This window comes from Panulirus ornatus, chromosome 51 (genome assembly GCF_036320965.1).
Source record: "Panulirus ornatus isolate Po-2019 chromosome 51, ASM3632096v1, whole genome shotgun sequence".
Classification (NCBI taxonomy): domain Eukaryota; kingdom Metazoa; phylum Arthropoda; class Malacostraca; order Decapoda; family Palinuridae; genus Panulirus; species Panulirus ornatus.
This window is the reverse complement of record NC_092274.1, coordinates 1,024,898-1,051,342: the sequence shown is the minus strand read 5'-3', so window position 1 is coordinate 1,051,342 and position 26,445 is coordinate 1,024,898. Positions and strand designations below refer to the sequence as shown.

The 26,445-nt window shown below is 42.9% G+C and overlaps 1 protein-coding gene across 29 annotated transcripts in view; it reads left to right on the top strand.

Annotated features, from left to right (window-relative positions):
- Syt1 (Synaptotagmin 1) overlaps window positions 1–26,445 on the top strand; it is an 89,281-nt gene that overhangs the window by 46,302 nt on the left and 16,534 nt on the right. For 15 of the 29 annotated variants that reach the window (XM_071691697.1, XM_071691706.1, XM_071691714.1 and 12 more), the window contains 7 exons: window positions 480–509; window positions 7,845–7,988; window positions 15,095–15,234; window positions 15,538–15,633; window positions 16,489–16,590; window positions 16,972–17,064; window positions 20,565–20,741. In XM_071691697.1, coding sequence (XP_071547798.1) covers window positions 480–509; window positions 7,845–7,988; window positions 15,095–15,234; window positions 15,538–15,633; window positions 16,489–16,590; window positions 16,972–17,064; window positions 20,565–20,741 — 782 coding nt within the window. The remainder of the gene's footprint in view (window positions 1–479; window positions 510–7,844; window positions 7,989–15,094; window positions 15,235–15,537; window positions 15,634–16,488; window positions 16,591–16,971; window positions 17,065–20,564; window positions 20,742–26,445) is intronic. The other 14 variants (XM_071691724.1, XM_071691726.1, XM_071691704.1 and 11 more) reach the window with 2 other exon arrangements.

Here is a 26,445-nt window from a genome sequence, read left to right as displayed (position 1 = left end):
CAGATGCAAACCTTGAGCACAAAGATAAATCCTTTGGCAATTATGACCTAACATTTGACCTGTCCTCTGAAAGGTCAGGTCAAGGGCCAGGCCGTTATGCCCAAGAGTCTTACTCTCGTCATCAAGGGTCGTATCTGTGACCAAAGGGTTAGCCTTTGTTGACCTTGATACATAATCCTATCTCACACCTATTGCTAGGATCATCCCCTGTCAACTTTCCTCACAAACATTTTGCACTGGTAACAATTATTATTTGCAGTTTTCCTCTCTAGTTAAAATAACAATCATCAGTAACTCGTTATTTCTTTAATGATATTGTGTGATTCAGTTTCAAACTGAGTAAATAAATAAATCATATATATATATATATATATATATATATATATATATATATATATATATATATATATATATATATATATATATATATATATACATAGGGATTACTCATGGTTATCTTATCAATTCTCTTCTAAAAGAACCGGCAGAGATGGTATTGGAGACAACCGGTGAGTAGCTAGCCCGACATATAGAGGTTGCGCCTTATGTCTCCTCCTCAAGCCCTCCTACCTACATACTCACCTCCTGCTAAGTCTTATACTATTTCGGTCTTCTGTTAATCCATAGCATCTTGTGTTTAACGCCCGCGTTACAGTAGACATCTGGGTCTGGCTTCACACCCATGGCTGCTTCGTTTAACACCCGGAGCGTCGGTCCAGCCCACAGCCACCCAACTGCCTGTGGCTGGACCAGACACAAATACCACAGGTGTTGAGCGGCATAGCATGTGTTGACAAGTGTCCACAAGATCCCAGTCTGTCTCCTACACACCGGGCTTAGTAAACCAATAGTCGTGTTCTAAATGTGCTCATGCGCGGTGGTTAGCCTGACTTATTGGCCGTTTCTCGTAACTGAGGAGCGTTGGAGTGCATGATGTTGGTGCTGCTAGCTTGGCTGTCACACCAGCTGGGTCAGGGAGCTTGAGGCTGGGCTCCGTAGTACAAGGGAAGTCTGCCTTTCCCATATTACTCAGGTTCATGTGTGACTGTAGATCAAGCTCTCCGTTCTTATGCTTGCCAGAGCCATGTCTTGAGCAATAACTGAACGCATCATGACACAGAACCTCAGCTTTCACAATCCAGAAGCTCCATGCACTCGAGGCCCTACAGGAATACCTTCGAGATAACCTGAATTCTTCATTGGGTTCATAAAGTTATAAGTTTATGTAGTTCCATCAGTCATTTTAAATTCAATTTTCAAAATCTTTTATAAGTATCGAAAGATTCTACAAGCCTGAGAACTTGAACTTAAAGACCTTTGGAAGAAGTAAGAATTGGAACTTCCTCCTAAGTCTTAAAAAGCTCTGGACTCTCTGGTAAATTGAAGAACTAAAGCATCGTAAACCATGAAAGTCTTCCGAGCTTCTGAAGGCAACAAAGCTTTAGCGAGTCGAAGATTATGGAGCTCGTGAAAGTTTCAGAGATCTTTTGGAGCTTTCAAGGGGTGTTTCGAACCCCTGAAGTGCCTTTGGAGCTTCTGGCGGGCTCTTGGAACTTTCGGGGTATTCTGAAACATCCAAAGGTAAAATCTGAAACGTCCAGAATGCTTTTGGAGGTTTCAGGTTTCTGAAGAGTTCCAGAGATAATGGAAACTTTTGTGCCTTTTGAAGTTCTGAGTCTTCTGAACCTCAAAAACCCCAAGATTCTCTTAAACATCTCAAGATTTTGACGTTTCTATGACTTCCAGAGGCTTTGGGATTTTAAACTTCTATAAGGTCCTAGAAATTCTGAGGCTTCTAGAACTTAGAGGTCTCGAGACTTCTGGGTATTGTAAGGGTTATCTGAGTTTCTAGAACTCTTACTCCATCGTAGAACTCTAAAACTTTTGGAGGTCATAGAAACTGCACACATCTTCGGGTGATTTAGAAGAGCTTTTTGATCTTTGGTCGTTGCGTCAGTTAAAAGAGGTATTAATTTCCAGGGGCCTCTGGAGCTTTAGTAGTTTACATAGTTATAAGAGCTTGTGGGCTCTAGAAAAATTTCCTTGGCTTCATGAGTATCTGTTGCGGTGAAAAGCGGTAGAAAAACACAGGCTGGAGTTGGATTTTTTTTTTTTTTTGTTCGTGTATTCTGAAACGTTTAGGCGTGAAGCCCTCCTCACACAGAGTTAGAACACGAAACAAGAACAGACACTTTAACCGTCCGTCAACATTCTACCTTGCCAGAATCTGTTTATAGTGAACAGGTCGGGGATTAGGAGAGAGATTTTATAAACATAAACAAGATGTACATTTACATCATACCTCCATTGTGCTTTCAACGCACAAAGTCGAGTGCGTAGTTACTAAATTGGGAAAAAGGTAATGTAATCCATGAAGGCATGGAAGACAGAATCAGGAGAAGCAGCTTAAGCTGCACACATGCCATTAAAGCAAGTGACAGATCATCAGGAAGGATTCCTGTGCTTGTCCAAAGAAAAAACTAGTGATGAGTTACTGAAGGAGATGGAAGCAATGAGGGGAACCCTGGTACAACAGACGTTAGGCAGTGTACATGTTGGGCATTACTTTAGATACTGTGTTCTTGTCTCTTACTGCTACTCTGTGAGAGGAGGGCTCAGCACCAATCTGTTACAGGACAAAACTCTCAGTCAAAGCCTGTTTTTCTACCACCCTGAACCACTTATTTGTCAATACAGACATTTCACTAGTATCTGGTGCCTGAAAAGCTTCAAGAGTCTTGTAGAGCTTGGGAAGTTTCGTGTACTTAGCCTCAACAACTTTCAGCGCTTCGTAAGTCCCTTAACAGCTTCTGAGACTTGAAGAGCGTTTCAGGAGCAGTGACAGCATTCAAAACGAAGACTCTAAGAACTCATGAAAGTCATCGGGCTAAGGTGTAGGTGTTTGGGTCTATGGCTTGGTGTCTCCAGTAGCCTGGTACAGGCCTGGCTTCTTGGCGTCTACTCACAAGAGAAGGAGCGCTTGCTAGTGGTAGGCTAACCGACCCGCTCTGTCATGTCGCCATTGTCATAACCAGCTGACACCCATGAACAATTAGCTTAATATTTTTCTATTAAACTTTGCAATATCAAGCATATTTGTATTTACTCTTCCCTCTCTCTCTCTCTCTCCCTCTCTCTCTCTTTTTGTGTTTGTCTTGTTTCTATGGATACTTTGAATTTTTCTATATGCATGGTTTTTATGTGTTTTCATTTGACTGCACTCACCTCAACTCCTGTTTATGTTACATAGCATTTTGTGTTGTTGCGGGAACGGTTTCACAGATGGCACTAACCTTCCCAGAACCCGACACTTCCCTCATAATATACTCGTCATGGATGGCATATACAAAAGTGCACTTTACCTGTAACATTTCCCGTATTGGTTCAACCATCCTTTCCTCGCAACTTCCTTTTCCAAAATCACTTTGCTCTTTATTCGACACTTGCGTAATCCGTCACCCACATATCATGTCAATCATGCACCTCTGACACCGTTGGTCGAGCGCCCCCTCTCCAAAGATCGAAGTCGTAAATACTTCATATTTTTCTTCCCTTGATTTGCCGTAAAGGTTCCCGGAGGCCACCTGCCTTGAATTCAAGTATTCTTTTAACTGTCGATTAAACATTTCCTATCGTGTGTTAACTCAGAATGTCAGTTTAAGGTCATCTTCAGCAAGTAATCATCTTTAGGTCTTGAAAAACATCAGAGAGTATGTATGTAATTAGCATTTCAATCTTGTGATCATCTTAAGTAACCTTTTTAGGTGTCAGTCATTATATTATCCTTATACGTGACCTTCTCATTCACGACGCGTGTCACGCACGATCATGCAGCCTGCACGACTAGTGTGTGTGTGTGTGTGTGTGTGTGTGTGTGTGTGTGTGTGTGTGTGTGTTGCCATGCTTGCATGATGGTTCCTGGTGTACTTGTAATGATTAAGCTCACGTTATGATGACTGTTTACGATGACATGAATGAGTCATAAAATGACATTCACTACGACGGTGATGATGATGATGATGATGATGACGATGATGATGATGATGATGATGAAATTCCTGATACAATGATGTTATAACACACACGATATTCAGGCAAATTTTCTGTTTATGAATATCATCATGACAATAACACATACACCACATATATGGGACGAGGAATTCTACCCACGTCTCTGCTGCGGGTCGTAAGAGGCGACTAAATGGATATGAGCCTTGGGCTGGACACCCTCCCACTCTTGTGTCATCACGTTCCATACAACCAGAAAATTAAACAAAAGAAGGTTTACCCTAAAGGCTCACGCTGAGGCGCGGTGGATGTAACCGGAATGAAAAGAATGGAAAGGCATGCGCTATGTTTGATGAGAGGCATTTGGAAACAGTGGCTCTGCGTAAATGTAAGTCGAGGGGAAAGTGGTTAGGGTGATTTTGGGAAGGTTGGCGGAGGAGGAAGGGGAGGTGTAAAGTCCATAACAAGTGAGGACAAGAGTGAGAGAAGCAGCGACCCTTCTGATGACGATGGTGTGGACTGCGTGAAAGAGTGTAAGGAAGTTTGTCAAGACTGAGCTGGTTTAGAGTGAAAGCAGACCACAGCATCTGGGAGATCCTTAGTGTTTTTGCAACAGATACTGACAGGAAGGATAAAGGAAAAAAACGGAGTGCTTTCTGGGGGGAGAGATATACCAGCGCTTTGGTAGTTTTGGCAAGAAGTCGAATCTTGGTGTCAAGGGATGTGAATGTAAGAGCAGGTGGTGGTGAGTGAGGTAATGACTGGAGGACACGAGGATCCTCGGTGTATAACGTAGTGGGGAAAAGCCTGTCGAGACGAGTGCTAAAAGAGGACTAGTGGTTGGAAATATCTATATATGGGTACATGGGGACTATTAGGGTATATGGGGACTACTTGGGTATATAGGGAGTACATCTGCGCTGTGTTTAGCTGTCATTATATGAGATACATAACTGAAGGGCCTGCGAGAGTATATAGGAAGACTTCGCAAATGATCCGAAGGTCAAGGACTGTTGAGGTGATCGCGCACAAGAGAGTGAAGAGTGAACTGAGTACATATGTGTTAGCGACTATGGGTTCAGGCTACGTGTGTGGCTCAGCAACACAGTGAGTGAGGCGGCGGCACACGAGCTCTGGGAGGCTGCCAGGGGTAGGGCCAACGGCTCCTGGTGGCATGATGGCGTGTCCTCTTCCCCCCCCTCCCCCTAGTGCCTCTGCCATCGATTGTCGTCAACTCCCTCGCTCTCTGCACGAGCGTGCGGCCTTCCTTGAGTCTGGAGGGGCACGCACACGAGTGCACATAGTTGCCTGTAGGTGTGCACGCGCGTGTCATGTGTTTCATTATATGACTACGGTGCTTGATAACGATTCGCAGTGCACACAAGTGGGTGCTTGGTTTGTTTGTTTGTGTGTGTGTGTGTGTGTGTGTGTGTGTGTGTGTGTGTGTGTGTGTGTGTGTGTAGGATTGCCGGGGCGTATGTGACTAACACGTCCGTCGTACAATATGTGCTCACGTTTGCCTGCAACTACGTGTATATTAGCGTTCATGTTTCCTTCCAGACATGACTTTATGACCACTACCAGTTTTAAGGATAACGTGTACACACACACACACACATACACACACACACACACACACACACACATACACACACACATACACACACACACACACACACACACACACACACACACACACACACACACGTGGTTGTACACAACACTTCCTGCTCTCTGGAGTTCCTTATAACAATATTTTGAGCTCCCGCAGCTCTGAGGGCGTCGGCTACATCCACTGGTGGGGACCATCGGTCATAAAGTGAAGAGAGATGTTCTGTGTGTGCGTCTAAGTACAGAGAGCTGGGCATATATACATACACGAAGACAGGAAGATGGGGAGCAAGAACTTGTGTTTTCAGTGTTTTCCTATGTGTGCGTGAAGAGTGGAAACTGTGGCACACCTCAGGCAAAACCAGGGGGGACGACATGATACATGAACATCTTCCAGGAAATAAGGTAGCCGAGCTGGTGTGGTGTGCGTGTTAGTTGAACCAGTGAGGGAGGTAGAGGGCGAGTCATGAGGAGGGGAGAGGTGTGAGGCATGCCCACCAGGCCAACTCTTGATGGAGGAAGGAACTTTAAATATTCAGCCGGTGTTGTGAGTGGTCGATAGGTGGTTGGGGAGGTGATGGGTGGGACACTGGGTGTACATGGGTGGTGGTGGCTGGGTGGAGAGAGGGTAGGTGGGCCACTGGATGCACATGGGTGATGGTGGCTTGGTGGAGAGAGGGTAGGTGAGCCACTGGATGTACATGGGTGATGGTGGCTGTGTGGAGAGAGGGTAGTTGAGCCAAAGAGTGTAAGTGGGCGATGTTGGATGTATGGGGAGATGAGGCACTGAATGTACGTGGGTGATGGCTGGGTGATAGGAAATAATAATGAATAAAGCTGAATTCAAAAGACATGTACGAGGATCATACACTGACGAAGCATGTACAGCATCAAGAACTAGGAGGTAAATAACACGCAAGGGAAGATAATGCTTAAGATAGACGAGAAGGAAGAGGAAAATACATACATACGTACAGTGACAAGACATACCGGTCTGAAGTGAGGCTAATATAAGACTTTCCAAGCCTAATGGATTTTACGTCAGGTGGGCCAGGGTTCCAATAATAATAACAGTACTCCTCCGCATGACTTTATATCGCAAGTTAGAGCAATAAAGAGGTATCTGGGGGTCTCTATCAGTAGCAATAGTCACCTTTCTCATTCTGGTTCCTACTTTAGGCCATCTTATCATGCAATGTATACCATGCAACGACAATTTAGTCTTTGTTTATATATATAAATGTTTCTTATTTTGTTAATATAGTTGTTCAGTTGACTGCATGCCGAGCCCTTTTAAATGTTGACTGCCATACATGTCCAGTGAATGATGTAAAATCTATTTGTTCAATGTTTCAGTGGATGTAATTCACCATCACCTCGGGTCACAAGCATGTTAAATAGCTCGAGTTTTTTTTTTTTTTTTCGTCTGGTATGAGATTCACGACGTTATAAAACCGCACATATATGAATCTATATATCATATATATATATATACAATACTCAACAGCACCTTTGTTTTGGTCTTGCAACACAGCTTATGTTATTATCAATTTGCTTCACATTCTCCTGTTTCTCCCCGTTCATTATAATCTTGTTTCTCTTTATATATATTTTCATGATAAAGAGATATTATCACTAACATAAGTTTCCATAAGTATCTATCACGAATCACTTGTTATAACTCAGATTATTTTTTATAATCCTTATTATGACACCTGTTCTCTGTCTGACACAGACAGACAGACAGCCAACAGAACTTCTAAGTCTCACGCTCGTCGTCTCAACGGCGCTCAAGAGTCACCTCACACACTTACGCCCTGAGCCACACGTTTTCATATCTTCCCACTGAAGAAGCTTGACTTTGTTTTCCTGTTAGTCACAAACATCATTATCACCTTTATGTTTACACTTCGCGGCACATGACCCCACGTGACAGTAAAATCACACGTCCCCCTCCCCGTTTACACTGTAACACAACGCCATCATCCCCATTTCCTTCGGGAGCCCATGAAAATGAAAGACTTTAAACCCTTGAGTCCAACATTCTCCCAGATCTCCAGCCAAAAGGACGAAGCTATTAAATTCTATTCCGAAACTTGTCATAGAATCCGTCCCTCCCATCTCTCTCTCTCTCTCCCTCCCTCCCCCACGAATAAGAACCCACGGAAAACAACTCCCCTCTCACAAGCCACACGCCACTAACGCTCTCTCTGGTCCTCTACCAGTCATGCCTGAGGTAGAGGATCTACCCTCGCCGAGCACCACCGAGTCCACGGAGGAGCAGTTCAAGGAGAAGATGATCGAGCAGGCGGGCAAGATCGCTGAGAAGATGGGCATCCCCGTGGCCGGCCTCATAGCCATCCTGGTCGGTGAGTATATCTCTGCACTTTCTGAGTAATGGTTCAGGGGAGGACTACCTGGGCTACGCTATAGGCTTATGTATTTATACAGGACTCGCGACTATAACCATCCAACAGTAGTGTTTACGACTATAACCATCCAACAGTAGTGTTTACGACTATAACCATCCAACAGTAGTGTTTACGACTATAACCATCCAACAGTAGTGTTTACGACTATAACCATCCAACAGTAGTGTTTACGACTATAACCATCCAACAGTAGTGTTTACGACTATAACCATCCAACAGTAGTGTTTACGACTATAACCATCCAACAGTAGTGTTTACGACTATAACCATCCAACAGTAGTGTTTACGACTATAACCATCCAACAGTAGTGTTTACGACTATAACCATCCAACAGTAGTGTTTACGACTATAACCATCCAACAGTAGTGTTTACGACTATAACCATCCAACAGTAGTGTTTACGACTATAACCATCCAACAGTAGTGTTTACGACTATAACCATCCAACAGTAGTGTTTACGACTATAACCATCCAACAGTAGTGTTTACGACTATAACCATCCAACAGTAGTGTTTACGACTATAACCATCCAACAGTAGTGTTTACGACTATAACCATCCAACAGTAGTGTTTACGACTATAACCATCCAAACAGTAGTTTTTAGAAGACACTGACCTTTTTACAGACGGCCAGGGACAATATAACGACACAAAAGTGGTGAATAACATGAGAGAATTCGTTGCCAAAACTTGCACTTCGGAAAACGGGTCGAAAAAAAGTACATTACGAACTGTGGACACAGAGAACCGACGAAAAGGAAAGGCAACAGTATAGCCTCTGATGGCCGACATATCCTCCACCTACACTGGCATTGTAAGAACCTGATTCACGTTACAATGAAATTCCTCCGTCTTGTGTAGGTGTGGCTGAACACGACATACATGTTATCATTATCAATCTAAACATCTGTTAATGAATGAAGTGACCAGACAGTGTTTTTCGTATCCGTCAGTGCTGATGGGAGTGTCCAGTTTATATATTTTTCCGAGTATAACAATGATCTGGACAATATAGATGTATCTACAAAAACATAAATGAGTAGAAACATCGTTTTCCGGATACAAGACCCACGCAACACGGGCGCAACATTGATCACAAGGTGTTTCCAGATACTCCTTGAGGTATTCTTTTTTCCTTTTTTGGTGAAAACTTCAGTTCTAATGAAGTATTCAAGTGAATACATTTACTCGGTCCATATCTATAAGAAACATGAGAAAGTATCGTGAAGATCCCTCATCAAAATCTGGGGAAAAAATTAAAAAAACACAATTCGAAAGTGTAGTCAAGATGGCGGCAGCAACACCACCTACACTGGGAACTTGAGAGTGTCCCACAATATATACAGCTGCTCCTGCATTAAACGAGGCTTACGGTTCTTGTTAACCTTGACCTCAGAGTTAACTGCCTTCTCCCTAACTATATATAAACTGTATAATATCGTTCACTACATACTCCATTCCAGTAATATTCATCAATCTTAGAAATTATCATTATTTCTACAGTCGCCTCAATATACAATGTGTATATATGTATACATTCTCGTCCAAGAACCTCTCTCTCTCTCTCTCTCTCTCTCTCTGAGCAAGGGGGTCTACACTTCCCTGCTACTGGGAGAACGCACTCTGAGGCTGCGGGAGCTTTTAGTATGAAAGGTGTTGGGTAACAGCAGTACACTCTTCTCACCTCACTCACTCGCGCGGTAATGGATGACTGTCTTCCTCAGTAATTATGCCACACTGGTTTGATCATCAAACGAATGTGGTTTTTGTGGAGGGTTTCGTCTCGTCTCGGTGCGTGTGCCGGGAGGAGGCCACATTACGGGCGCATGAAGTCTTCCACTATATCGTCCGTCGCTAACGATTCTAAAAATGGTTTTTATTCACTGTGGCCAAAAAGGCGCTACGGGGAAAGTGGCGGTATCGCACGCGTCTGCTCCCGGGTACGTGACTCTCCCTGGCCACTGCACGACGCTCATGGGAAAGTGTGGCGAGTAAGATGTTTTTTGGTCTAACAATTTGGTCTGATGGCTTCCCTCCCGAGACATGTCCGCTAGCGCTGATGGGAGTGTCCAGTTTATATTTTTCATATATTCTATATCTTATATCTTTCATATATTCTATATCTTATATCTTTCATATATTCTATATCTTATATCTTTCATAGACATATCTATATTCCCTCCCTATCCTTCAGCAGTGATGAACAGCCAATCATCTCGCCAGCTCCTCGCCAAACCCAACCGAATCTTTGTGTCCCACTGGGAGTGAGTGACGTGGGGTTACGAACTGCGAATTCCCTTATAAGAAGATCAAACATCTTCCCTCTGTATGTTGAGAGAGAGAGAGAGAGAGAGAGAGAGAGAGAGAGAGAGAGAGAGAGAGAGAGAGAGAGAGAGAGAGAGAGAGATGAATGACCTTGGGATATAGTTAATCAACGTCTTTGGAGTGACCAGTAGAGCCATATCTGACGAGGTAGTTACGGAGAAACATTCAGGGTCGGCAGTTAAGACGGCAATAACGATGGTTCACATCCTCAGCCACCCTGACGTGGCTGGCCACTAACCCCCACAACCCAGCCCCCCCCCACTGGTGGCAGGAGACCCTCAGCCCCACCCTCATACCACCCCCCCCCCCCCCAAGTGTTGAGTACGTCATAAAAGGCTGCGGTCGGTCACCGGCTGTTCCCTGCAGGATTCGAACACGGGAGGGTCGATATGCGAGAGGTCTCCCCGCCCCTCCAACCAGCCGGCGGGCGGGCCTTGCCCTCTGCTCTCTGACAATCCCACTATTCCGGCGATGGAGGGAGGAGGAGGAGGAGGAGGAGGAGGAGGGAAGCCATCGTACGTCTGAAGGGGAATTTCTGCTTCTCCAGAGCAAACGAGAAATTCCATCGGACTAGATTAACGTGAAGCCTCGAAAGCGGCAAATTAAACTCTCTCTCTCTCTCTCTCTCTCTCTCTCTCTCTCTCTCTCTCTCTCTCTCTCTCTCTCTCTCTCTCCCTTATATATATACATATATATATAGTTCCCAAGCGCACTTTCGTGTCATGATCACACCATCAGGGGAAAGACACGAAATATAACAGTCAGTTGAGAACCAGTGTCTCTGACCTTAGAGAACACGTTTTCAATATAACGACCAAACCATCGTATATCCAAAGGTCGAACTACCGTGCTCCTGAGGGCAATATCCTCGTCCCTCAAGTGTTAAGAACAAACTAATGTTCTTCCTACAGGGCACCGGAAAGTTACATAACAAGACCGACTTGGTGGAAACTGACTTCAAGGTCAGACATAGCAGGATAAAACCAAACCCACATTTTGTCCCTCAGTGTGAGGGGGGTGAGGCATTAAGTCTCTCTCTCTCTCTCTCTCTCTCTCTCTCTCTCTCTCTCTCTCTCTCTCTCTCTCTCTCTCTTGTCCGCTTCTCTGGAACCTTCCGTTCTCTGAGTCGAATTGAATTTCCCGCCACAATTCTTTTCCATTAAACTGGATATTTTTCTGTTCGTCTTGAAGGTCACACGACAAATATGGAGTTATATTCCCTTCTCTGTTAGTAAATCACACGACGGCCAGACCAATATAGATACCTTTCATCCATAATTATGAACAGTCTCTAGCGTTAAAAAAAATACTAATTAGCTCTTAATGAGAAGCGAACATTAGTAGCTTCGATGAGGACAAAAAAATACATAACTAGAAAGGTGATATAAATAAAAGTGTGTACAGTCTACGGAGTCTTACCGTCGTGTTTCAATTACTCCAAGTTTCACTTTACGCTTCACTTACAAGACCTTAAGTAGCACCAGACATTCCACAGACTCCACGTTTGCGTTACGCATATAAAAGAAAAAACAGCGAACACAAAAATACCTCCCGCGATACGTTTACACATCAAACTGGGTGTGGAAATTTACAAGCAGTCTGAAATTAAAATCCCCAAATGTTTTCGTCGCAAACTATATTAATATTACCGGTTAAGTTGCAACCATGTGCCTCCAGTACGTGCCTTTAACCCTCATATACGATATGAAATGGAGGAAACCACACACACACACCACACACACACATATATATATATATATATATATATATATATATATATATATATATATATATATATATATATATATATATATATATATATATATATATATATATATATATATATATATATATATATATATATATATATATATATATATTCCAAACTATTCGCCATTTCCCGCATTAGCAAGGTAGCGTTAAGAACAGAGGACTGGACCTTTGAGGAATATCCTCACCTGGCCCCCTTCTCTGTTCCTTCTTTTGGAAAATTTAAATAAAAACGAGAGGCGAGGATTTCCAGCCACCCAACTCCCTCCCCTTTAAGTCGCCTTCTACGACACGCAGGGAATACGTGGGAAGTATTCTTTCTCCCCTATCCCCAGGGATAATATATATATATATATATATATATATATATATATATATATATATATATATATATATATATATATATATATATATTTTCCCAAAAGAAGGAACAGAGAAGGGGGCCAGGTGAGGATATTCCCTCAGAGGCCCAGTCCTCTGTTCTTAACGCTACCTTGCTAACGCGGGAAATGGCGAATAGTTTGAAAGAAAATATATATATATATATATATATATATATATATATATATATATATATATATATATATATATATATATATATATATATATATATAATATATATATATATATATATATATATATATATATATATATATATATATATATATATATATATATATATATATATATATATATATATATATAAAATAATTCACGTTTGACTACACTGACAATTCGTCGTCCTTCCCGCGTATATGGAATGTTAATTACCAGATTTCACACTCAAATTCCTGTGGAAATTGAGTGTTGCAATTTCAATCCAGGTTCGGTCAGAGCTGCGTCAATATAACCTTCAGTACACATCTGACGTTACACGATTGTGATGCACCTCACATTGACCCCTGCTGGGGGGGCGAGGCGTGAGGGTAAGATTCACAAGACAATAATTCGAAGTTAAATCTAAGGTTCCGGGTTGGTTTAATATTGGTTATATAATAATATATTGGTTTTGATATTCATCGTAAAACACGGGTAAACTAGTGGGTTTAACGAGTATTTTCCTTAAATATTCATCGTAATACACGGGTAAACTAGTGGGTTTAACGAGTATAATCCTTAAATATTCATAGTAAAACACGAGCAAACTAGTGGGTTTAACGAGTATAATCCTTTAATATTCATCGTAAAACACGAGCAAACTAGTGGGTTTAACGAATATAATCCTTTAATATTCATCGTAAAACACGAGCAAACTAGTGGGTTTAACGAGTATAATCCTTTAATATTCATCGTAAAACACAGGGCAAACTAGTGGGTTTAACGAATATAATCCTTTAATATTCATCGTAAAACACGGGTTAACTACTGGGTTTAACGAGTATAATCCTTTAATATTCATCGTAAAACAAGCAAACTCTCGTTTAAAGCCATTTCCGCGGTTTCAATGCTTTCATCACGCCTCAAACCCCCCACACATAAACCAACCAACGGTAAAGGTCGAAGGTCAAGCTGGCTTCAAAGGGCAATGTTTAAATTATGAAGAAGGACACTGACGCTCCGGAGTAAAGAATACAGCATTGAGCAGCAGAAGGCTAAACGAGATGTACAAACAGAGAAGAAGGTCACAAAGTGTTTAAGATGAAACATAGAGAGAAAAACAGAACACGGCGGCAACAGATTTCATAAAACGGAACGAAATCAACAGATGTAGGTCCTATACGGAACACGGGGCAACAGATATTGAGAACAAAATACAGAAGAAACAGATAAAGCGGACGAACACGGTAAACAGAAACGGAAAGCAGGACCTGGGGAAAAGGTACAAATATAAGCGACTTTTGCTCGGTGTTAAATAAAGCTGGTGATGTCGCTGTTCTGTCTATAGCTATGTTCATAATGCTGTTCTGTATATAGCTATGTTCATAATGCTGTTCTGTATATAGCTATGTTCATAATGCTGTTCTGTATATAGCTATGTTCATAATGCTGTTCTGTATAAAGCTATGTTCATAATGCTGTTCTGTATATAGCTATGTTCACAATGCTATTCTGTATATAGCTATGTTCATAATGCTGTTCTGTATATAGCTATGTACACAATGCTGTTCTGTATATAGCTATGTTCATAATGCTGTTCTGTATATAGCTATGTTCATAATGCTGTTCTGTATATAGCTATGTTCATAATGCTGTTCTCTCTATAACTGGCACGATATCACTATTTTTTGTACAGCTTAGCTGTGTATTTCTCTCTGAATAGCGACTGTATTGCTGTTCTCCCTACTAAAGCTGAAGCGTTCAACTCACAACGACATACTTCAAGCTTTCAAAGTTCTGAATGAAGTCGGTCTTCAAGCTTTCAAAGTTCTGAATGAAGTCGGTCTTCAAGCTTTCAAAGTTCTGAATGAAGTCGGTCTTCAAGCTTTCAAAGTTTTGAATGAAGTCGATAAAGTCTGATCACGGGAGCGTTTCTGAAGTTCATATATGTAATATTGAGAAGGTTCCTTGAGAGACAGATGCGCGACCATTCGATTTCTTTGCGAAAAGATGCGTCACACATTGCAATAATTTACCTCCTGTTACCTGTTCTTCTCGTGTATTACTGTAACTGCCGCGTGACCTATAACTCCGTGTCACATGACGTCATGGCTGGCCTCTGACCTCCAGAGACAGTCATTGGCTGACACTTGACATCTGGGCACAAGCATGTACCATGACGTCTTGGCTGACCCTTAACCCGAATGACCTCTGTCTAATATATGCCACTGATGGTTGACCTCAAACAACCACGAATTACTATCTACCACAACTGGATGACTTTCAACATCCACTAAATAATCATCCACGACTACTACCTGACCTGTAAATAACTACTGTCTACTATCTGTTACTACTGGTTGACCTCAGACAGCCACTAACTACCCTCGACCTGACCTCCCCCCCCAGGCGTGGGTATCGTGATCCTGGCCATCTGCTTCTGCTGCATCCGCCGGTGCTTCAAGAAGCGTCGCACCAAGAAGGGCAAAGATGGCAAAGGCGCAGACATCAAGTCTGTCCAGCTCCTGGGATCTGCTTACAAGGACAAGGTACGCCCTTCCTAGCCCTTTGGTGATGATGAACTGCAAAACCAAATCTGTTTCATATCTAGGGCAACACTGACGAGCACAGGAGACCAATTCGATTACTTAACCTTTACTGAAGGATTTCACACGTTCATGTAATCTTCACACGTTCATGTAATCTTTCACACGTTCATGTAATCTTTCACACGTTCATGTAATCTTTCACAAGTTCATGTAATCTACATTTATGTCTACTGTATCCATAGTATCACATCCCTCACTGCTTTACTGATCAAACCCCTACTACTCCTCCTCCTCCTCCTGCAGGCTGACATGGAGGAACTAACGGAGAACGCCGAGGACATGGCCGAGGAAGGAGAGAGCAAGAAGAGCGAGGAAAAACTCGGCCGCCTGAACTTCAAGGTAACCAATCAGGCGAGACGGTTCGAGCTGACACGTTCAAACTGACCAACCAGCGTGCTCGCTTGTATTGACCAGTGGTGTGCATGGGTATTTCTTGTGTTGACCAATGAAATGCGTGAATGCATCTGTACCTCACACTGACCAATGATGATAACGGATACATATCTTCTAACCAGTAAGCCATTCATAGACAGAGAATAAATTACGATAATATTAGAGCAGAAAACAAATATAAAAATAGCAAAAAATCAACAAATGAGATGACATTCAATAGTGGATGTGTGTACATAGTGTATTTCAAAATGATAGACGATATCCCAGGTGTGTGCGCGAGAAAATGAAATACTCTGGTATGCATTTCATTAATTTCTCACAAGTTAGGCGAAGGTGACAAATGGGGTCGCTCTGGGTATAGTCCTGGGGCCACCACCGTTTCAATGAGCCCTCGATTGCTTTGACTGCAGTGTGTGTGGAGCGGCTTTCATGGGTGGCACTTGTGCTCTCTGCAATAATCTGTAGTTCCACTCTGTTCAGAGATGAAACAGTTCAAATGTCTTCTTCCACGGGAACACAAAAGAGGAACTTATAAACCCATGGCTCTACGCTCCCAGTTTACTTGAAGATGAGGGTATGTATGGGGTGAGCATCTCGCTCAGGGGTTCAGAGAACCAAGAAAATCAGGGTATCAAAGTGTGTTTGATATATTTCTCCAGGTGAAGGTTGGGCGACCTGGATCTTGAACACACAAACACCCACACCTACACTCACACACTTTGGTCTACCCTTGTCAGTATGATTAGAGGAACACACGTGTGTCAGTGTGAGTTGTGTTGACCCTTCACTCTCTCCTTGCAGCTCGAGTATGATTTCAACTCGAACAGCTTGAGTGTGACTGTCATCCAGTGCGAGGAACTGCCCGCCCTCGACATGGGCGGCACCAGCGACCCCTACGTCAAGGTAAGTTATGCTTGACGTGGTCCTTGACGACAAGTAACTGTAGATATCAATGGACAGGACCTGCTCTGCTTGACAGTATTGACAGTAAGTGACTTTGACAGAACTAGTTTCTGCTTGACATTACTTGACACAGGTGGCAGAAAGAGACCAGCTTCCACTGGGAGATTAATTGCAAAGGGGGAAAATACAAGGACCAACGACCCCCTGTCAAACGTAAATCCGCATGACAAGGGGAGCACCCACGAGCCTCACCCTTCTGGGTGAAGGAAAACTCTGACATGGATGACAGCTAGACACACCTGACCTGCTGCACCAAACACCATCGTCTGACGAATCATACGAGAGCCTGCACCCACCCTCACTGTGCCACTTCTCTTCCAGGTGTATCTGTTGCCAGACAAGAAGAAGAAATTCGAGACGAAGGTCCATCGCAAGACACTCAACCCCGTCTTCAACGAGACCTTCACCTTCAAGGTTACTGACTTTGTTTGCCCTCCCTTGACCTCCTGTGTTGCTGACCCAGGGTCCTGGGTCGTGACCTGGGTCACCCCCTTCGGGGGTCTGGCCTAGGTGGTGATGACCCAGGGTCCGGGGGTCGTGACCTGGGACCAATGGGATGTGCTATTAACTATAATTTTCTAGTTGTTTTGTGCTACTGCGATGGGAACTCACTTAATTCTTTCGCTTTTTTCTTTTTTTTTTACTTTGTTTATAGACACAAGTTTAAAGTAAACAAGAGAAATTTTCATATAGCCAATCTGACTTGAATATAGAAACTTTTTGAAAACGATGAAATTCTAAATTCATTCATGATACTTAAGGCCTTTACATAGACAGCCAAACTGACTCTACGAAGCATTAAGGGTATGATATACACATGGGGAGGGTGAAAATATAGACTGAAATCAAGTACAGATAACTAATGATGAAATGTCTCATGCAGAAAATAACATAATCATATTAAGACATTATGAACATTAGCTTTTTAATCCAGGCCAAAAAAAATGGACTTTCATTGGGAACTAATTGGCATGAATCATGGAACAGAGACTACAACATAAGACATGATACACGAATTCGTGTTATTACAACTTGTTATTATACATGATTAAGATACTTTCACTGATAATGGCTTCCATCTTATCAGTCTTCCAGTTATCATTTTTACGAGTATTACAAACATTACTGTCACTTGTCTTGCTTCCCATAAACCCAGCTTACATCCCAGTAGATGGTTTCCACTGATAGACTAAACCACATCTGTGCAACAACAACCACATCATGCAGTGGCTATGTGAGAGGTGCTACGAGACAAGAGTAATTAACTTGTATCTTTGTTTTACTTTCATGCAACAACAGGTAACTTGCAACGGAGTATTGTGAGAGCATGAGACTATAGAGTAATGCCAGCAACTCATACCTACTGCTAGCCACAACATATTAGCACTTACAGTATTGGCATGTTTTTTTTATATGACAATCGTACTTTACTTCATATATTATTTTTTTCCTTACCTTTTCCTGCAATGATAGTTTTAAGAGTATCATAGGCACTATAGGGAGTAATCTATTTGAAGTATGTATTTTACGTAACATTGAGGCTCCAAGATGCTTCTTACTGAACTGCATTGGAAGGAAACATTTTATATCTTGCACTAAGCTGATTCTAGAGCCGTATGTCTGAACTGTCAACCCCCTTTTTGAATTAAGATCAACAGTCCTGGCTAGCAGGCTAATCTTTGGACTGTGGTTCATATCTATCATGATTTTTAGAATTCTGTTTTTTGAGTTTTTGGAAGAACCACCTTATTCCCATCCTCTCTCTCTCTCTCTCTCTCTCTCTCTCTCTCTCTCTCTCTCTCTCTCTCTCTCTCTCTCTCTCTCTGCATATATACCCGATTCCCATCTTATATTTACCATTTTAAGGAATGTTTGCCTTTCCCACAAAGCAAAGTGTCTCATATATACATATAAAAATTTCTCCCCCTGTCTATATCTTAATATGGGTTCTTTCAAAGACTTTTGTATATATAATTCAAATCTCTACAATGTCGCAAAGGACTATAGCATGCTAGAGAGCCCAGAAGCGCTGTTTGGTATAGATTTAGACCTAGAGCAATATTGCTTCAACATGTATCCAGCTTTTATACTGGCTGAGGCCCGACAGAATCGGGGAAAACATACACTAGATTTACATGATAAAAATATCTTATACCGTAGGTACTTTTTATCTGTTATGATCTACATTATTGGGAAGCATGCTCAACAACCCAATGACAGACGTATCATTATTATTACTATTATTATTATCATTATCATTATTATTATTATTATTTTTAAAGATATCTTGATATGCATATGTTTCATCTTGACTACTACCCGTACCTTGAACTGTACATGCTTGGTTCTAATGCAAGTCCTTTCCACAAGTGACTGCTCGAAGTCAGACAAACTTCCCAGAGCAAACACACACACACACACACACACACACACACACACACGTTGCTTTTTATCATAATAAACACCAAAGGCTATAGTCACCACTTAGGCTTAGAAGCAGCATCATTCCAAGGCTAAATAGGACCTGGCAACTGTGGATTTGGATCACCCACTTTGCATGCATATTTTTTGAAAGAAAACTATTATATTTTTGGCATATATATATATTTTTTTCCATTTGGTGCTCAACACTTGCCAGCACTTAACACTAGGGAAGCTAGAACTCTTTAGCACTTTAATTCTATGCATCGTAATCACACTGGACCACAGGAGCAGAAGACACACAAGGGCAACGAGACTCATCTGTCTAAACATCACCTTCTCCCACCTGCATCAGCCACACCTGCTGCCCTACACCACCATATTCATGAGGCTGGTGCACTAGAACATTTGCCCAGCAGAAGGCTCACGATGCTCCTCGACCGGTAAAGTCAACCACAGTCGACTGTCTACCGTGGCATCAATACAGCAATCTTATGTATAGCAGATGAGTCTTTCTGCCATGTAAATTTGCTGAGACACATCTCCTCCATGTCTAAACCCGTGAAGTTACCACAGCTAAGATGAGGGTTATATATATATATATATATATATATATATATATATATATATATATATATATATATATATATATATATATATATATATATATCTGAGGTGGGAAAGAGATATTCTTGCCAGCCTACTTAGTTCTTCCACAGAATAAAGTCCATATTAAAATACCGACAAGTAAATGTGAATTTATGAATATGAACAATTTTCTTTACGTCTTATTTCAATGATTATCTTAACAACAGCTTTCTAATTTACCTCCCACCCCTTAGAGTAAAGTTATACCACTGCTGACGTACGTAGGTAGCTTTGGTTTAGCTTAGCGATCTGTTAACTTGGTAATTCATTTACAAAAAGTAGTTATTCTGCTAGAGTAATGCTTTCTCATGACTATATCATGGCCAAGGGTCAAAGGCCAGTGGGCAGACCCTTATGAGAAGACGAAGCGAGCCTCTCTCACAACAACCACACATCTTCTTTACCAATAGTTCTAATGGCAACTTGGCACATACAGTTCCTTCACACGTTAAACCATAATAAGAAGTCCCATAAAATCATTAATATCGTTCGTGTTTCTCCTATCTTCCACGGTCTAACGTACCGGCAGAATGTAACAAACTCAATGCTTCATACAACGAACGATATCAACAGAAACATTTTATCCAAAAAAATCTAGGCGAAGACCCAGACGTCTGGTCTAACCATTCCTCTGGTCACTGAACATTCGTCCAACCAACACCGTGTCCCCTCTCCCCCTCCCAACACCAAGAGGTCCCTTACATCTAGCCTAACCAACACACTTGACACCCTTCAACACTAGCACGTCCCGTACATTTGGTCTAGCCAACACCTAGGTTCCCCTCTCTTTACCACTAGCAGGTCCAGTACATTTGGTCTAACCAGCGGCCCCGACCCTCTCCTAGCAGGTCCCCTACGCCGACATCATGTCCAAGACGCTGGTGTTCGGCATCTACGACTTCGATCGCTTCTCCAAACACGACCAGATTGGTGAGGTCAAGATCCCGCTGTGCCAGGTGGACCTCGCCCAGACGATCGAGGAGTGGCGCGACCTGGTCTCCGTGGAGGGCGATGGCGGCCAGGTGAGGTTATATACGTCCATCTACCCATCTCCCACGGTTTCCATCCCTTCATCCTCCTATCCTTCCCTCGACGATCCTTCCCTTCTGTCCCGAGTGGTTGACGTGGCGTGTGCCAGAAGTGGAACCCCCTTCAGTGGGTCTGGTTCCTGACCCCACAAGCCAGAGGTTAGCCTCGGTCAGGTCACGTGATCACTGGGTACAATGGGACACCATAGCTTAAGAGTCATTTATTATATGTCCACACACTAACTGCCAATTCACTCTTCATACCACCATATTGATTTCAGGCGTTGTGTTCATGGCTGAAAAAATTCCTAAGATCGTCACACAAATTCACATAGGAGAAAAAAATATATAGTTTCATTCAAATTTGCTGACTACATAAAAAGAGTTTAAATTTGTGCTGAAAAATCTAGGCTTGTAAGTTTAAGTTTGACAGCATTATCTATCTGATCCATTACCATACTCTGTGTTTACTGTTAGGTTCCTGCAACTCAAAAACATTTGGTTGTGTTGCCAGAACCATCTAGTTAGCCCCCCAACCCCGGGCTCTCGCTACCACAACTTTCTGTCCTACACTTCAGCTAATTGAGCTTCTCCGCTTCGTTCACTATACCAAAAAAACTGCCTTCGTTAAACTGTTATCTTGGACAAGCCAACGACTTCCTGCCCACACACACACACACACCAGTGACTCGTTTTTACTTAGACCAACCAAACTCCTGTAGTTTAAGTGTGGAGACCAGCCACACAAGGAGTGACCATTATAATACCTCCTTCCCTTGAACAGGAATGGTATGGAATACATCTCCTTCTATTTATCTTTCCGTCTTCCAGTAACATGTCCATCTTTGTACAGGAATTTCAGGAGCTGTAATCAAGTGTTTCGTATATTCTTTATCTTTAATCTTTTATCTCTTGTGAGATGGCCCAGATTAGATGTGGTTCCTATTCGTCCCCCTCCCTCTCTCTCTAACCAACCAAATCATCTCGTTACTGATAGTTAAGTTACTGAACGGTGACTTCCACATCCACACACTGGAGTACCATAACACAGCACCAGTACTGTACTTAACTTTGGTACACTCACACGCCTCTCTCACTCACGGGTCTCTGTGAATGTAAAATCCTTTTACAATCATTCAATGATATACTAAACGCATTCTCATCACAGTTCTTATTATCATCATACACGAAGGTTACATGTAAACTCATGTTGGCATATTCTTGCTTGTTACCACCCGACAGAGAACTACAGTAACATATTTCCTCACAACCAGGAGGGAAGTTAGATCAGCCATCTTGAAATTAAGATGATGTTACGTACAAAACTTCCTCACACTCAAAATTTCCGGCACGTACCTGATTGGCTGGTCATTTACGTCACTTTTCACCAGCTCATTACAAAGTACGAGATCTCTTTTTCTTTTTTTTTAAAGCACTATGAATATGTGACGGCAATGGCGCTCAAAGAAATTAATGTGATTTTAATCGTTCAGTCAAAAATGTTTCTGTGACTTTCATCATCTCTGATTTGAAATGGCAGGTCGAAATTTTTACAAGCATATTTTGTCTACCAATCAGAAGACATAAAGATCCAGTCTCTTGGACAAGCACTAGAGTGAAAGTTAAGCTGCAGGAGGCCAGCTCAAGCTGAGGAGAACTGAAGCTCAATGATAAGCTGGAGGGTACTCAAAGTAAAATGATGACGTGATAAGACGTTTTTGGTCATGTCATGAGGGAGGAAGCAAGCTAAATACAGCCTCCTGTGGTCCAGCCGGGAGTTCTGCTATTTCATACCTCCAACTAAATAAACCAAATAAGTTGGTTCCGAAATGAAAGACATAAAACCTCCTCCCCAGTACCCTCCACTTTTAAAACTGGAGTGGTTTCAGAAAGTCACCTTTGCCGAGACCACCTCTTGGCTTAGGCGATGGAGAACGAGATAATGACCTCACTTCACTCTAGTGCTACTCCCAGACAGGATGGACAGCCACGTACAGCATCCTGTTCTCCCACCATATACGTCACCATAACTACTGTCCTGGACATGACTACAGCTGGAACATCCTTGTATATTCTTTCCACACAGTCTATGACGAAGCTGAATGGTGCTCATGGCTGTCTTAGTGTCGCCCACTTCACTGAACACAATACAATTAGCCAAACTAAACCTTTAGTCCAACACAGTCGTGACGAACGGAGGACTGTCTGTGTCTCTGTGTATATACTGCTGCTGCAGAGGCCCCCTAGGTGCAGACACAACGCAGAGTACCGAGTGCTTTACGTCTGTAACTGAAGATCATCATTGATCACAACATAGTCTTCCTACAGTAACCGAACTGCTGATGCTGGGCGTCTGAAAGAGCGAGCACAGACACAGACAAGCCTCTCATGTTCACAAGAAAGGATGCTTGATCAAGCTGAATTCTGAGGCAGCATCCTCTCATAGTGCACTGTAAAAGACAGAGCCAACTCAGACTGCTGCAACTTTCTGTTACACCTCTCTTACCACATCTCTGTTTACTTAGGAACATATATAAATACCACATACAACAGCAGACCTACGTACTTGCTTATTGGTATTTCCTTTCATCTGTAGACATTTGAACTGTAAATTTGTATCATGCACCGCGAGCAAACCTTCTTCTGAGCATTAGATGTGTATAGGCCATACCACTAACCACAAAGATGAGTCCAAGGTCACATGAGCTACTATTAGGCACCATATGCGTTCAATGAGCTTCCTCATCATCCCCCAAATAACACTTCTAGTCCATCTTATAACGAAGCTCAGTGATCCTTTTGTGAATATCTACACATTTATTTAGCTCAGCCCACTGTCCTCCTTTACTCAAACAACCGTATTCACAAACACGTCCCACACACGTAACTAACACCAAACTCCAGTCCCAGTGGAGTAGGGGTTTGGTGTTACAAAGCTCCGTTCGATGTTACGAAACATCGGACACAGCTTTACAAAGCAACGGGTTCGATGTTCTGAAGGCATCGAATTCGCTGTTGCGAGGCACCGAGTTCGTTGTTCTGAGAAATCGGGTTCGATGTTCCGAGGCACTCGACTGTGTTTCGAAACACCCTACATTGTGTTCCGAAGCATCGAAGTTCGTTGTTCCGGGGCAAAACAATCTGTTTCTGAGCAGCGGTTCATTGTTCCGAAGCACGAAACTATGTGTTTCGGGGCATAGTGTCCTGTTTGTGAATACAGTTGATAGTGTTGGCCAGTAGTTGATGACGGCCCTGTTGTGTGTTGAAGTTGTTGGTGTAGGTACTTACTACCTGTTCCTGGTATATTGTACTGGGGGATTTGCTGGATGGGGGGTATCTTCTGTCCTTACACAACTAACCAAGTTAGTACAGAGTTCAAAGTTAGTTCAAAGATTTCCTTTTCCATATCTAGTCCACTCAAAGTTCTCCTCAATGCGTTGAGTATCTCTTGATGGCCATCTTGATATGTTGTTTTTCTTTAAAGCCAGCTTGATTATGTCTAGTTTCGTTATGACTTGTACCACTCCCCAGCCATCTGGTTATTGTTAAGTTTCACTTTGCAGTCCTCTGGATGATGTTTCACTTCCCCTCATAGCCATCTTGGTCAAGTTTAATTCCACTTTATACCCGTCTTATCTTTGAGTTTCATTTCTCATCCCTTTTGATCATGTCTGGCTTTTGAGTTTCATTTCACATCCCTCTTGATCAATGTCTGGTTTAACTTCAAAGCCACCGTGAGTATGTTCAAGTCCACACATGTTCCTGATACGTGTCTGTAAACCACACTGACAGAGAACTGCTTCACCTCAAAAGTCTATTGATTCCATGAACGTAAATGATTACCATAGAGCTACTCTGCCGAGTATGCGTGAAATCATTATAATGACGCGTTCACTTCAGAGTTTTCTAAAGACACATGCATTAAGAAGCCAGTTGTGTTCTGAGGTACAAGACAGCACTGTTTATAAGACAGAAGGTATCCCCCTGGTAGTCGCTCATGTATTGCACATAATTTTCCAGCAATGCTGCAACGTATTATATCAATAGGAGCAACATAGCACTTTTAGATACTTTTTAGCAACTATGAAGTACTGTTTTCTCAAGTTCATCCTCTTTTTCCCCGCTGAGTTGCCTACGTTTTCTGTTGGTGAAATGAAAAACGTAGCGTTGGGTTGCAGCTTTGCGGATCTATATATATATGATTGAGTTCGGAAAAATGACGACCCTGTGAGTATCATGGACATTTTAGCTTAGTTGAGGTTCTGTAAGAGGCCAAAACTGAGGTGAAGCAAGTCATCCTCACAGCGCTCTCATGTTTACGAACTCTACATAACTACCATGTGTCCAGACTGCGTGGTGCCTCCCAGCCCAAGGGCTAATCTCATAACTTTTTGACAAAACTTTTGTACCTAACTCATAACTTGACGCATTTGAAACTATCAGTAGGAACTTGAAGACAAAAAAAAAAGTATCTGGTCTTCAGATATGGATTATTATTTTTTCCTTAGCTTTACTTTTTTTCCTTCAAGTCTGTAGTAGCCGAAGTAGACTGTTGGAGTATGTAGGGTGTTTCGCTGCCAGGACCCGGCCAGAGCCACCCGAGGCTTGGGTTCGAACCAGTGGTGCTCACTAGCAGTAGTAGAGGGATATACTTGATGGTTGTGGCCCAGAGGCGCCGCTTACCACAAGTTAGTGAGAGTGTCTCCCGAGGGCTGGGACGTCTCCTGCTGTCCTGCCTTATCTCGTGTAGGGCCGCGTCCGCCCCTCCCTCCACTGCCCTGAGCGATCCACCTATTGACCTCCACCAAACCCTCCACCCTCTCTCGCTCCACACCAGGTCAGCACAGATCGCTCAGGCTACCAATCATCACACCAAGTTAAAACTTTCTTCTCACTCGCCACCTTTATATAAGTCCAGAAAAACGAGCAAAGATATTCCACGGTGTTGCTAGAGACGGGTGTTCACGATGATGTGGGGCGATGTTGCCCCTTGTTGTGTTGTGATGGTTGGTAGGGCGGTTACCGGCCCTTAGGTAGGTGTTCTCTTTTCTTCCCGACTCTCACTCAGCATGCTGGCCGGACACGAACCTTCCTCTCGCTGCTCCATGACCGCCCCGGCTCCACTACCCCGGCCACACACACAGGCTAATAATCGCGAGCCATGTCCTCTTGTCCCTGGAGCAGTTCGGCCGAGGGTTCTGTCCTCCCCATACTCACCACCGTGACTCTTCGTGCTTGCGTCTAGTGCTTGCCGATGCCTGTTTTGGTTGCTTCTCGTGATTGTTGCCTTGGTTGCATGCCTGCACGCCTGGTCCATGTACTATCCTTCTATACGTTGCCTCACGGGCGCCATCAGCGTGCGTCCTCAGCGCCCCCCCCCCCCCCCCCCTGTACTGATCGCATATTTTGTCACTGTTCTGAGACACTTGAGAGACCCTGGTCCTCCACAAGTCCTGCCACAGACCACAAGACATCCAGAGACCCTCTGCCGTCACCAGTTTCCCCTGCCGTTTGTAAGTTGGACAAGACTTGTGGATGGGTCGGGGTCGTGAGAGTGGTTCGTTCGTTCGATGTGTTAACCCAGTGAAGAGCTCGCCTCTCGCCCCACGCCCGGCCCCAAGTTGACAAACCTAACCTCCCCTCCCCCTCCGCCACACGTCGACCATTCCTCTCCCCACACCACAGTACCTACGGCTGG